This window comes from Dipodomys ordii, unplaced genomic scaffold (genome assembly GCF_000151885.1).
Source record: "Dipodomys ordii isolate 6190 unplaced genomic scaffold, Dord_2.0 Scaffold197, whole genome shotgun sequence".
NCBI lineage: Eukaryota > Metazoa > Chordata > Mammalia > Rodentia > Heteromyidae > Dipodomys > Dipodomys ordii.
The window spans coordinates 2,089,164-2,102,175 of NW_012267413.1; the positions used below are offsets into that span (position 1 = coordinate 2,089,164).

General features: G+C 38.6%; 2 protein-coding genes across 3 annotated transcripts in view; both read right to left on the reverse strand.

Annotated features, from left to right (window-relative positions):
- Positions 1 to 3,888: 3,888 nt before the first annotated feature.
- On the reverse strand, positions 3,889 to 4,469 carry Kcnrg (potassium channel regulator). Its single transcript, XM_013034852.1, is given in 3 exon segments — positions 3,889 to 4,045; positions 4,047 to 4,171; positions 4,173 to 4,469. Coding segments are annotated over 3 exon segments (579 nt in total).
- Positions 4,470 to 6,571: 2,102 nt separating this feature from the next.
- The window catches only part of Trim13 (tripartite motif containing 13), a 42,530-nt gene continuing 36,089 nt past the window's right edge, over positions 6,572 to 13,012 (reverse strand). For both annotated transcript variants that reach the window (XM_013034851.1, XM_013034850.1), the window contains one exon: positions 6,572 to 7,975. In XM_013034851.1, the coding sequence (XP_012890305.1) occupies positions 6,749 to 7,975 (1,227 nt within the window). In that variant the 3' untranslated portion in view covers positions 6,572 to 6,748. The remainder of the gene's footprint in view (positions 7,976 to 13,012) is intronic.

The window sequence follows — 13,012 nt, forward strand, 5'->3', positions numbered from 1 at the left end:
CACACACACACACACACACACACTGTAGAAAGGTAATAAATTTCCTAAATTTTTTTTTTTTGGTCCGGTTATGGGGCCTGAACTCTGGGCCTGAGCACTGTCCCTCAGCTCTTCAGCTCAAGGCTAGTGCCCTACCACTTGAGCCACAGCGCCACTTCCAGCTTTTTTCTTTTTGCTTATGTGGTGCTGAGGAATCGAACCCAGGGCCTCAGGAATGCAAGGCAAGTGCTCTATCACTGAGCCAACTTCCCAGCCCCTAAATTTCCTAAATTTCTTTGTGAAACTTCCCTCTTAGCAGCATGTACTTTACTGAACTTGATGTTACAATCAACTTTTTCAGCACAAAAATACTTCTGGTAAATCTTATTATTGTAGCACAGACTCTAGTGATACATTTCTAATACTGGAACTATTTCTTATTGTAATAGAAAATTTGCACAAAAGCTTTTAGAACAATGCTGAAATTTGTCAGATGTAAATGGTATACAAAAAAATAAATTCTAATTCTATACTATTCTATACTAATTCTATACTATACAATACTATACTACTTCAGGTTCCTGATTTCAAGAGAAAAAGTTCCAACTTTACCATAAACTAAGAACTCTTTATAATCATACATTAAATTCAAGAATAAAATTTAGCTCTTTCTTTTCAGAAAATCTTTGTAGACTTTCCAAAATCACTTTATAAATTATTGAAGTTCAAGAATTATATGCCAGCCAGGCATCAGTGGCTCATGCCTGTAATCCTAGCTACTCAGGAGGCTGAGATCTGAGGATTGGGGTTCAAAGCCAGCCCAGGCAGGAAAGGCTGTGAGACTCTTATCTCCAATAAACCACCAGAAAACCGGAAGTGCCACTGTGGCTCAAGTGGTAGAGCACTAGCCTTGAGCTGAAGAGCTGAGGAACAACACTCAGATCCAGAGTTCAAGCCCTACAACTGACCAAAAAAAAAGTTACATGACACACCACTCTAACAGTAGAAGGCTTATTCTTCCATTTTTCTACCTTTCAAAAATATCTGGATAAATTCAAACCAAGAAGTGAGCAAAAAGTAAAAATAATTGTTCTTTATGCAGTTATATACACAAACGTGGGCCTTTTAGGGTCAGAGTTTTCACCCAGTCACCACAGATTTCCATATGACTTTATCTCTACTTTGAAACTGACATTTCAAAAAAAGAAACACACAGGAGAGAAAAAAAATTATGAACCTTTTTTTTCATCTTGTTTTGTTTTTGGTTAGTCATGGGGCTTGAACTCAATCTGGACATTGTCCCCGACCTTTTTGCTCATGGCTACTGCTCTAATACTTTGCGTCACAGCTCTACTTCCCATTTTCTGGTGGGTTAAAAGGAGAGAAAATTCTCATGGACTTAATTGCCTGGGCTGGCTTCAAACCTCAACCCTCAGATCTCAGTTTCCTGACCAGCTAGGCTTACAGGTGTGAGCCACCAGCACCAGGCAAAGTCTGTCATTTAAACAACTGAAAATACCCCCAAAATGTTGACATGAATATTTAAGTATATTTAAACTATTGTTTAAGCTTAAATAATATACTATATTTATTTATTTTTGTCAGTCGTGGGGCTTGAACTCTGGGCTTGGGCACTGTCCTTGCGCTCTTAAGCTCAAGGCTAGTGCTCTACCGCTTGAGCTGCCACTTCTAGTTTTCTAGTGGTTTATTGGATAAGAGTCTCATGGGGCTGGGAAGGTGGCTCAGTGGTAAAGCACTTGCCTTGCATGCATGAGGCCCTGGGTTTGATTCCTCAGCACCACATAAGCAAAAAGAAAAAACCCAGAAGTGGCGCTGTGGCTCAAGTGGTAGAGCGCTAGCCTTGAGCTGAAGAGCTGAAGGACAGCGCCCAGGCCCAGAGTTCAGGCCCCCCCCCAAAAAAAAGTCTCATGGACTTTCCTGCCTGGGCTGGCTTTGAACCGCAATCCTCAGATCTCAGCCTCCTGAGAAGGTAGGATTACAGGTGTGAGCCACCAGCGCCCAGTTGAAATACTAAGATGTTTAAAAAAAAAAATCTGTGCTATTTCGAAAATATAGTTTTAAAAGGTAGGAACTATTTGGCAATATGTATCAACAAGAATAGTCTAGTTTCAGTTCTAATTGTTTTAAGATTATAATTACTTTCTTCAAATGAACAGTTTTTAAAAAGCATTTCAAACTTCCTTTTTAACCTAGCCTGTTTCTTTGGGAACTTTCTTAACACCGTTTTCCTTATGTCTCTTAACATTTTTCTCATGTAAGTATTCCACCAATAAAAAGCTGTGCACAATAAAATAGTTTAATAAAAGTAAGTTCTTAGGGCTGGGAATGTGACTTAGTGGTAGAATGCTTGTCTAGCATGCATGGAGCCCAGTATCACATAAATAGAAAAAAAGCCGGAAGTGGCACTGTGGCTCAAGTAGTAGAGTACTAGCCTTGAGCCAAAGAAGCTCAGAGACAATGCCCAGGCACTGAGTTCAAGCCCCATGACAGGCAAAAAAAAAAAAACTAAGTTCTTAGATTTTCTTCATAACCTATTTGGTTTTCTTCAGTTTTGTTTTGTTCATACTAGGGTTTGAACTTATAGCCTTGTGCTTACCAGGTAAGCACTCTACCACTTGAACTAAGCCCCCAGCCTTCAACTGGTTTGAAAGGGCAGGAAACTATAAGGTATAAAATCTTTAAGTAAGGTTGCCAAGCACCAGTACATTACTCAGGAGGCTGAGATGTGAGGGTATTGGTTCAAAGCTGACCTAAGCAGAAAAATCCATGAGACTCTTATCTCCAGCTAAACAGCTGGTAATGTACCAGCCAAGAAGGGAATAAGCTCACAAAGAGCACAGTCTGTAGTTCAAGCCTCAGTACTGAAATATTGTCATACTCAATTATACTGCCCAGTGTTCTCCAGTTGGTAAGCCAAGATCAGTGACTATGTTATGGGAGAAATAAACAGTGGTATCCCTTCCTGATGGCTACTGCTGAAGTTAAGAAAGTACCCTGTCTACCTTTTTTTAAAGGTTTTAAATGCTGTTTAAAAACAAATACATGCTCTTTTTTCCTCTTAAAAATTAATACTTGCTTTCACATTTAATAAAAATTATTAAGACATTTTTAAGGTAGCATGTCTCCAACTATATGGTAGAAATCAGCCTTGGGATACAGTCAAGAACCGAAGAAGAAACAATTCAGGAGCAGTCCTTAATATTCTGAGAGCCCATTTAGTATAAAAGCCACAGTAGCTGGGCGCTGGTGGCTCACGCCTGTAATCCTAGCTACTCAGGAGGCTGAGATCTGAGGATCGCGGTTCAAAGCCAGCCCGGGCAGGAGAGACCGTGAGACTCCTATCTCCAATAAACCACCAGAAAACCAGAAGTGGCGCTGTAGCTCAAGTGGTAGAGCGCTCGCCTTGAGCTGAAGAGCTGAGGGACAGTGCCCAGGCTTCAAGCCCCATGACCGACCAAAAAAAAAAAAAAAAAGCCACAGTATTAACAGGACATCAAATTCTCCATGAGACAAAGGTATTTAATGATATTTCACCTTCTCCACTGAATAAAAACCAAAATCAAAGTACTGAAAGAACAAACGCTGTGTAAGGAAATCAGGTGAAACGAACCTTTCCAATATGGAAGCATAAAATAATCTACTGAGAATATAAGGGGATTCACTTCCAAGCCAAATTCACTAGCAATGGAATATAATCTAAATATTAAACTATTTCCTTTTTTAATTTGCAAGACTATAGTCTTGGTTTACTCCTACTGTCCCACATCCCATCAGTACTCTCAGCAGTGTTGTCCAGATTTAGAAAAAAAAAAATTTCTACTGAACTCTACTGATTACTCCAATGATCAAGAAAGCATTTCTTCCAAGGAAAGTTTTAGGCATAAGGAACTAATACCTGATTCCGGTTTGCTTATCAGTGTTGTCAGAGCCACATTGGAAAACCAGGTCATGATAAGGTCTTTGTGGAGGTAGTGAAAGGAAGGTCATCTGAGCAGAGAAAGAGGTACTACTCCAAGTAGGTGCTGAAGGTTGTTCTGTGAACACTAATCCTTCTAGTTAGCATCTCAATTGCTTTGCTGCAGGAGCCAAACACTCTGAAAAAAGCTTGAGAATTTTGGTTTAAAAAATGTACCTTCAGGAGAACAGGTCTTTCTTGTAGCAGATGCTGGTTTATTTAAGAGATCAACCAGAGAATCAAGTTCATAGAAAAGAGCCTCTCTCTGAAGTCTACTATAGTCTGAAAAGTCAGAGAGTAATAAAAGCTGGCGACTTCTCAAAAACTCTAAGATGAAACTAAATAGAACACCATCTCTGTCAACAAAAATTTGGCCACCAACCATGCTGAATTCTTGGTCTCTGCCATCTAACATTCGGGCCAATCAAGAGGCAGGAAATTGCTTTATGGCAGAAAGTCTTGTTGTGAATATCTTCCCTCCCATGCTCAAAGTGACCAGTTCCTGACTACTCATTCTTCTCTTGCTTCAAACTAGAGGCTACACACCATCATCCACAAACTATGGATAACTCATAAATCAACCTATTAGCAGCAATGTTGTTAGTTATATGTGACTAAGAAAGAGAGGAGGGGAGAATAACAAAACCCAGAGAGCCAGAGTCCTAGGTAACTATCCTAAGATAGTGTATCCATAGTTGTGTTTGCAAATTTGAGTTGCTTAGGAATTTTTGCAGTATACAAAATGGAAAATCCAACAGATGAAACAATAGTTCCAGGGGAAAAATGACAATAGATCAGGACTGATGTCAGAAATATCCCTTGCCTTTATTCCATTAAAGAAAAAAACAAAACTACACTCTTAGGATGGAAGTGTATGGAACCATGGTATAATCTATATGTGAAACAAAAATTTACCAAGCATTACTCTTCCTCAGACCTTCTTATTTCTCATGAAACGCCCCCCCCCCCCAAGACAGAGGTAAAATGTATAAGGAAACAATTGTCTGAATTTCTTATGATGCCCTTAGGCAATATAGTGGTTAAATTACAATTCTGTTGGGAGTGAGGTGGTAATTACCTCACCCAGAATTTTGACTTTTCTCATAACTGAATTTCTTCAGTAATATAAAAAGTAGTTACTTCCAAGATGGCACGGTGGCTCACAACCGGTAATCCAGTAATCCCCATTTGTAGCAACAAATTGAGACTTTTATCTCCAGAAAAAGCCAGAAGTGGAGGCATGGCTTAAGTAGTAAAATGCTAGCCAGGAGTTAAACACCAGCCTTGAACAAAATAGCTAAACAAGAGTACCAGGACCTGAACAAAGTCAAGCCTCAGTACTATCACTCAAAAAAATTTGGTTGCCATTTTTTTGTTCCTTCTTACCTCTCAATCAAACTAAAGAAATAAGGTAGACACTCTTCTCTGAATTCTATCCCATTTAATGGACTTTCACAGGAATTTTTTTTTTCCCATGACAGAAATAAAGAAGACTAAATAGCAGTTCCAAGGTAAGATTACATCTTTATTTTCTAAATTCCAGGCACAAAAATTATTTTTGTTCTATGGGAATCTTTAATCATCATCAGTGTTCAGCTGTTTACTTTATAGTTTATAACAGCAAATAGTTTCATTTATGGTTAAGTCTTTTGGGGGAGGACAGTATGAAGTTAGAACTCAGGACCTTGAAATTGCTAGATATGGCTCTACCACTCAAGCCATGGCTCCAGATCTATTTGTTCGTTATTTTTATTTTTATTTACTTTTTTTAGTCAGTTGTGGGGCTTTTACTCTGGGCCTGGGCACTGTCCCTCAGCTCTTCAGCTCAAGGCAAGCACTCTACCACTTGAGCCATAGCGCCACTTCCTGTTTTCTGAGTGGTTTATTAGAGTCTCATGGACTTTCCTGCCCATGCTGGCTTTGAACCTCAATCCTTAGATCTTAAGATTACAGGTGTGAGCCACCAGCACCTGGCTGTTTGTTAATATAAGACAGGGTCTTAATTTTCTGGGATTACAAGTACACATCAGGGAGCCCAGCTATAAGTTGAGAAAGAATCTCACCACCTTTTCTGCCCAGGCTGGCCTCAAACTGCAAGCTTCCCTATTTTAGCCTCCCAAGTAGCTAGGATTATGGGCTCAAATTCTATAAGCAAGTAGAGTAAGTAGATTGGACACTTGCTTCATACTTAAAACCACAACACTCCGCTGCCAGTGGGAAAAAAAAAAGATGACTGCAATCTTTTTGTTAAACTTATGTTTTGGGGTTAGGGTATATAGCTCAAGTGGCAAAGCACTTTTTAGCAAGCACAGGGTTCTAAGTTAAAACCTTAGTACAACCATAAAAACTAACCAACAAAAACAACATTTTTGCACAGTCACCTAATAGCATGTCATTTTTGGTGAAAAACTGACAGAATATCCATCTTCCTAAAAATGCTTTGTGTCATTAACCAGTTTTTCTTCACATAAAATTTACATTTTGGTGAGAAAGGAATCAGCCCTCTAGAAAAACTTGGAAACCCAACCTATTCATCCTCTCTCCTTCCAACCCTTCAGGTGGTAACAGTAGGGGCTCAACTTGGGCTTGTGATTGTTAAACAAGTACTCCACCACATGAAAACTTCACTTTTATCTTTATTTTTACCAAATTTGAACATGTATACACATTACTTTAAACAGAAAAACTTTTGGAAGAAAATGACTGGAATCTTGACTAAATCTGAGTTACTACCCTTATATCAATTTCTATCCGTTTTTTTTATGAAAAAAAAACTGCAGAGCTAAAGAGATTTTATAATAGTTTATATTTGCACACAAATTCTGCCACATTGTTCAGTACCACCAAAGTAAAATTCTTAACTCTTTCACTGAAAATGAAAAACATGTCTGCCACTTGTTCCCAGTAAAAAACTGATTGTTCTATAAAACCAGCTGATTTAGTTAGATAATAACTGAAGTTTGAAAAATGGTCCTTCCACCTTGCCAATTCATCAAATAAAGACCATTCTAGGAATAAGGTAGGACAGAAAAAAATAAGGCCAAGCAGAAGGACTACCATAAATAGCTGGTAGAAGCTCCAGGGAATCTTGCTAATGAATGTGCTAGTGTCTTGGGGTAAAGAAAGTTTATCCACATCTATTAGTTTTATGTCCTCCCACTGACTAGTATCAAAATTCTTCATTAAAGGGCTTGAGGGCAAATTAGAGGGAGGCAAAGGAGTTTCCTTGATTACTTTGATTTTCTCCCTGAACTCCTGCATCTGCTGCAGAAATATAATCGGTTCTGACACGTCCTTGAAAGCCTCGGCAATGTTAAATGCCATTCGTTGCTCCTGCAAAATGGTATTGAGTTTGTTGATCTCTGGATCGTAGGCTTGCATGACTGCAAGCTTCATGGTCTCAAAGTCAGACAGGATTTCATTCTTCTTTTGATCCAAAGTATGTTGTAACTTCTCAAAAAATTCCTTCACTTTATCTGAATCTTTAGTCAGTAACTGTAGGGATTTCCTCTTGCTAGTTTCTAAGGTATCTAAGCGAGAAAGAGCATCTCCCCGACGCCAGGTCTCAAAACTCTGAAAGAGGGACTCAAAGGCATCCCTTTCCTGAGTATAGGCATCTTCAATAGAACAGAAGACATGTTTGGTGTGGTCACCCCGAGTAGCACAGATCCCACAAATCAGCTGCATATCAGTTAAGCAGAAAATATTGAGAGGCTGGCCCAAGTGTCCTTTGCACACTGGCATTTTGGGAGAGATCTTGATTTTGTTATACTTTTCCACAATACCCTTCAGGGAGTAATTGACTTGTAAACTATTGACTCCAGTAGCTGAAGTTTCCTTACGGCATGTAGGGCACTTGAATGGAGATGGTCTCCACAGAGAATTGCGCACATTTCCCTCTAAGAGACCTTCCAAGCATTTTTTGCAGAAGTTGTGTGAGCAAGGCAAAACTCTAGGATCATCAAACAGACTGCAACAAATTGGGCAGGTGAGATCTTCTTCAAGCAGCTCCATCACATCCTACCACAGAGAAAGAAACATTTTATTTTACTCTGGTAATCCCTTCCACTAGGACAATGTAATAACTGGAAAAAGCTTATTCTAGTAATTCTCTCTAGGACTATGTAATTAGAAAAAGCTATATCACATTAAAATGATCTGTTACTGAAATAACCAGCCAAAGGAAGAACGAAATTTGGAAAGGGAATGCACACCACAGCAGATTTAATCCACTAGAATGAGAACATGCTCCTTGTTAGTAGGGCACCAAGGACACAAGGCCTTTGTGTGTTCTTTCCAACAACAGTCTTTGGCTAAAACAGGGTTAGGACTAGGACAACTTGGAAGTTGAGCCAGCAAGACCCAACAATTGATTTAAAAACACAGTTGACTACTAGCTATCAGAAACAAAGCTACCCAGTGTCTGTAACAGAATGAGCTCCTTCACTTTGAGCCCAAATATTAAATGGTATGCTATTTAAAAGCCCAAAAATATAAATTCAAAAATGTATTTTAAAAAAGAATGCATTATCATACAAACTTATAGTTAACATTTTTTTAAATTTCAAAGGCAAGACCACAATTACTAAAATCATGTTAAAAGCTCAAGAGTTGCAATTCAGTTTTACCTAGAGAATGAAATAAAGATTTTTTATTTTCAAATACCAGTAGCAATCAAAGCCATCCTATTAATCATTGACACTATCAGTTCTCAAAATGTTATGAATCCCTCTCTCAGAGAATTCATGAGGTCAAAACTATTTTTATATTTTGCAACACGATACCAAGCACTGACAGTATAAAAGTAATGGTAGGTAGACACTGCAGATTTAATAGGACTCAAGCAAAGCAATTAAGCAACACCAAATTCTATCATTAGTCATTACATTCTCAAAACAGCACAAATACCAAGTGGGATAGGGTATAGGCCAGTATCATTGAGAAGTTTTCTTGATGTGGGGCTCTGGTGACTCATGCCTATAAATCCTCAGATACTGAGATCTAAGGATTTTGGTTCAAAGCCAGCCTGGCTGGAAGGAAACTATGGCTCAAGCGGCAGAGTGCTCCAGCCTTGAGCTGAAGAGCTGAGGGACAGTGCCTAGGCCTAGAGTTCAGGCCCCACAACCGACAAAAAAAAAAGAAAAAGGAAAGAACTTCATGAAGCAGCAGTAATAGTAATTATTATTACTATTTTGTCCTGTTACTAGACCTGAATTCAGGGCCTCATCCTCAGCATTCTTACTCAAGGCTGGCAGTCTACCACTGGAGTTACACCTCCAGTCTACCAGGTGGTAAATTGGAAATGGAATCTTGAAGACTTTTCTGCCCAGCTGGCTTGGAACCTCCATCCTCCAGGTCTCAGCCTCCTCAGTAGCTAGGATTACAGGGATGAACCAATAGTACCCAGCAACAAAAATTATTTTGGTTAACTATCAACTGTCATATACACACACACCTTTATAACATTGTGACAAGAAGTACACATAAAAACAATTCTATATTCTAGCAGTTGTCTGAAAGAGAAGCATTTATGTGAATGATTTGCAACATAAGCTAGCTGGGATTTTTAGTGGTGGTGGTAGTTGTCATAGGGCTTGAACTCTGGGCCTGAGAACTGTCCCTCAGATCTGCAGCTCAAGGCTAGTGCTCTACCACATGAGTTACAGGGACACTTCCAGTTTTCTAAGTAGTTTATTGGAGATGCGTCTTACAGACCTTTCTGCCTGGGCTGGCTTTGAATCGCACAATCCTCAGATCTCAGCCTCCTGAGTAGCTAGGATTACAGGCATGAGCCACAGGTGCCACTTTTACTTGAAAGAACAAATGACAAACTATACAGATTCAGGTATCTGGCAGGCATTTCCTTGAATAAAATGATCTTGTTACTTCAAGAAAAATAAGTGTTTTGTGGCAATGGAAAAATAAGAGTTTTTAGATAAAAATTAAAATTTTGAAAAATGTATTTGGAACTTGTGAGTTTGACAGCTTCACATTAAAGATTTCTCTGATGAGATAGAATGGGTTTTTTTTTAAAAAAAAGTTGTATTTTTTGGAGGAGATACCATTTTGGAGCTGGTATTTTTTCAAGTCATTAGTACACAATGCTATATTTTAAAATGTGCAAGAACAATATAAACTTATAAATACGAATTTTTTTTGGTCCGTCGTGGGGCTTGAACTCTGGGCGTAGGCACCGTCCGTGAGCTCTTCAGCTGAAGGCAAGCTCTCTACCACTTGAACCACAACACCACTTCCGGTTTTCTAGTGGTTTATTTGAGATAAGTCTCACCTACTTTCCTGCCCTGGCTGGCTTTGAACTGCAATCCTCAGATCTCAGCCTCCTGAGTAGCTAGGATTACAGGCGTGAGCCACCAGTACCCAGGTGACTATGATTTCTTACCCTACACTGTAATAATTAGTTGAATTTGGAACATCAAAGCCTGACAATTATCTGAAAAGGCTTTTATGAAAGCATTCCTCCCTTTACCAACTATACATATCTGTAAAGCCAGAGTTTTCTTTGTACATTTCAATCAAAATAAATTATTGCAATATATGAAATGTAGAATCAGATAAAAGACTTCAGATGTCTTATACTAATTAACCAAGGCTGGTATGTAGTTCAGTGACTTGATAAAAGTACATGCTTATTTTGCACAAGGCCCTAGGTTTAATCCCCAGCATGGCCTGGCTGCTTTCCACATACTTTACAAGTATATAATGGAATACTACTTTTCTCATAATTTTGTTTGGGGAATTTTTTTCTAATGTACTTAACATGTGATAGATAGCTTATCTTTGCTATTTTAAATGAAACAGTATTTTTTTAATCTTTAAGTTTTACTTTCTAATAAACTTACACAATACACATATAAACAAAAGCTCTTAAGATCTTCATTATTTCTCTGGACTTTGAGCTCTTATATGGCTTTCACTCAAGGCTGGTGCTCTACCACTTGAGCCTTAGCTCCACTTCCAGCTTTTTGGTGGTTAACTGGAGATAAGAATATCACAGACTTTCCTGCCCAAGCTGGTTTCGAACCATGATCCTCAGATCTCAGTTTCCTGAGATAGATGCATGAGCCACCAGTTCCTTGTTTGGCCATCAATTCTTTGAAGAAGTGTTGGTCCTAAGATTAAAAGATATCCTTGATACTGTTTCCTAATTCAAGTTTATTATTTTTTAAATGTACATTCATCCATAAGACTAAACCAAAAGTATTCAATATTTCAGTTTTCTCAGGGACACACACGTACTACCACTAAAATAACAAAATAATATCTCATAATCTATAGGCCATTTTGTTATAAAGAAAGCAAAAATTCTATCTCAAATGTTGTAAACAGCCAAAACTCAGGTTTCTTAAAAACTCAAGCCATACCCATACACTTGTAGAATTTTCTAAAACCTTGTGAATGTAAGAAAGCATATCATCTATGCAAAAGGTCAACTCTGAGTAGGCAGTAAAAAGCCATGTTTTTGTTTTTGTACAGGGGTTTGAACTTAGAATCTCATGCTCACTAAGTGGGTACTCTATTACTTTTTATGTTATTTTTGAGATGGGTCTCACTTTATGTACGCCAGGCTGGACTGCACTGTTCCTATTTATGCATAACTTGTCCCTGAGATAACAGGCCACATCACTATGCCCAGCTGTTTTGCTTCCCCCATAGCTTGGCGTGGCAAGTGCACACTGCCTTTCCCAGTCATGTTTTTACATTTTAGGGTTTCAGAAAATGCTATCCAAACATATTAACAGGAAAGGAAAAGATTTCCCAAGTATTTAGAATAAGGAGGACAGAAAAAGATACAGAAGGCAAATAGACACTAGACAAAATGGAGGACGACACTGTAATATGGGCCAAGAAGAATTCTAAGGCAATCAAGGTGATCAACAGTGAAAAGAAAAATGTCACACATAGGAAAATTTAGAAATAACCAATAGTCATCTCAAAGTCGGTCAACCTACTGCTCTAAAAATAAACTAGAAGGAAAAATATTACTTGGAAAGTCTCTTAACAGAGGGAAAAAAAATGGGGAGGCTAGGGATGTAGCTCAGTGGTTAGAGTACCAGTCTAGCATGTACAAACCTTGAGTTTGAGCCCCAGCACCTTAAGAACATCATGTCAATATTATATTCCTTTGTTTCATTTTTAATGATTAGAGTTCACTTCTGATTTATAATTTAAAAGCTTATTTTCATTTACTTTAAATGCTAATTGTTTTTTTCTTTGGTTTTTATGCTTTTTCTTCCTTAGTCATATTCAAAACTACTCTAGTTATACTCCAAAAAAAAATTACTCTTAGTTATACTCAGAACTCCTCCAATACTAGGATTACGGGGATCTACCAACACGTCTGGTTTTCCTTTGAGGAAGAGTCTCACTGATTTTTTCCCTATGCTGTCCTCAAATCTTGATCCACATATCTCTGCCACCATGTAGCTAGAGTTACAGATGTAAGCCATCACACTTAGCTTTATACCTTATTTTTATTAGACTTTTATTTCTGTACAATACTAGGCTGGAAAATGGAAAAACCTGCTTAATTTATAGAGGCTTCTGGATTTAATCCCCAGCATCAGAGAGAAAATCCCCATGAATTTATAGTTTTAGGTGTACCATTCTATTTTAGAAAAATGCATTGTTGTACAACCCCACCAGCCTTTTTCTTTTTTGTGGGGGTCTTGGGGAGTGATCATGGGGCTTTAAAAACTCAGGGTCTGGGCAATGTCCCTGAGCTTTTTCACTCAAAGCTAGCACTCTACCACTTGGAGCCACAGCGCCACTTCCGGTTTTCTGGTGGTTAATTGGAGTTGAGAGTCTCACGGGCAGTCAGCCAGGTTGGCATGAACCATAATCCTCAGATCTCAGCCTCCTGAGAAGCTAGAATCAAAGGCATGAGCCACTGGTGCCCAGCTAAGCCATTGATTTTTAAACAAACTATCTGCATATGGGCTGGGAAGGTGGCTCAGTGGTAGAGCGCTTGCCTTGCATGCCTGAGGTCCTGGGTTCGATTCCTCAGCACCACATAAGCAAAAAGAAAAAAGCCAGAAG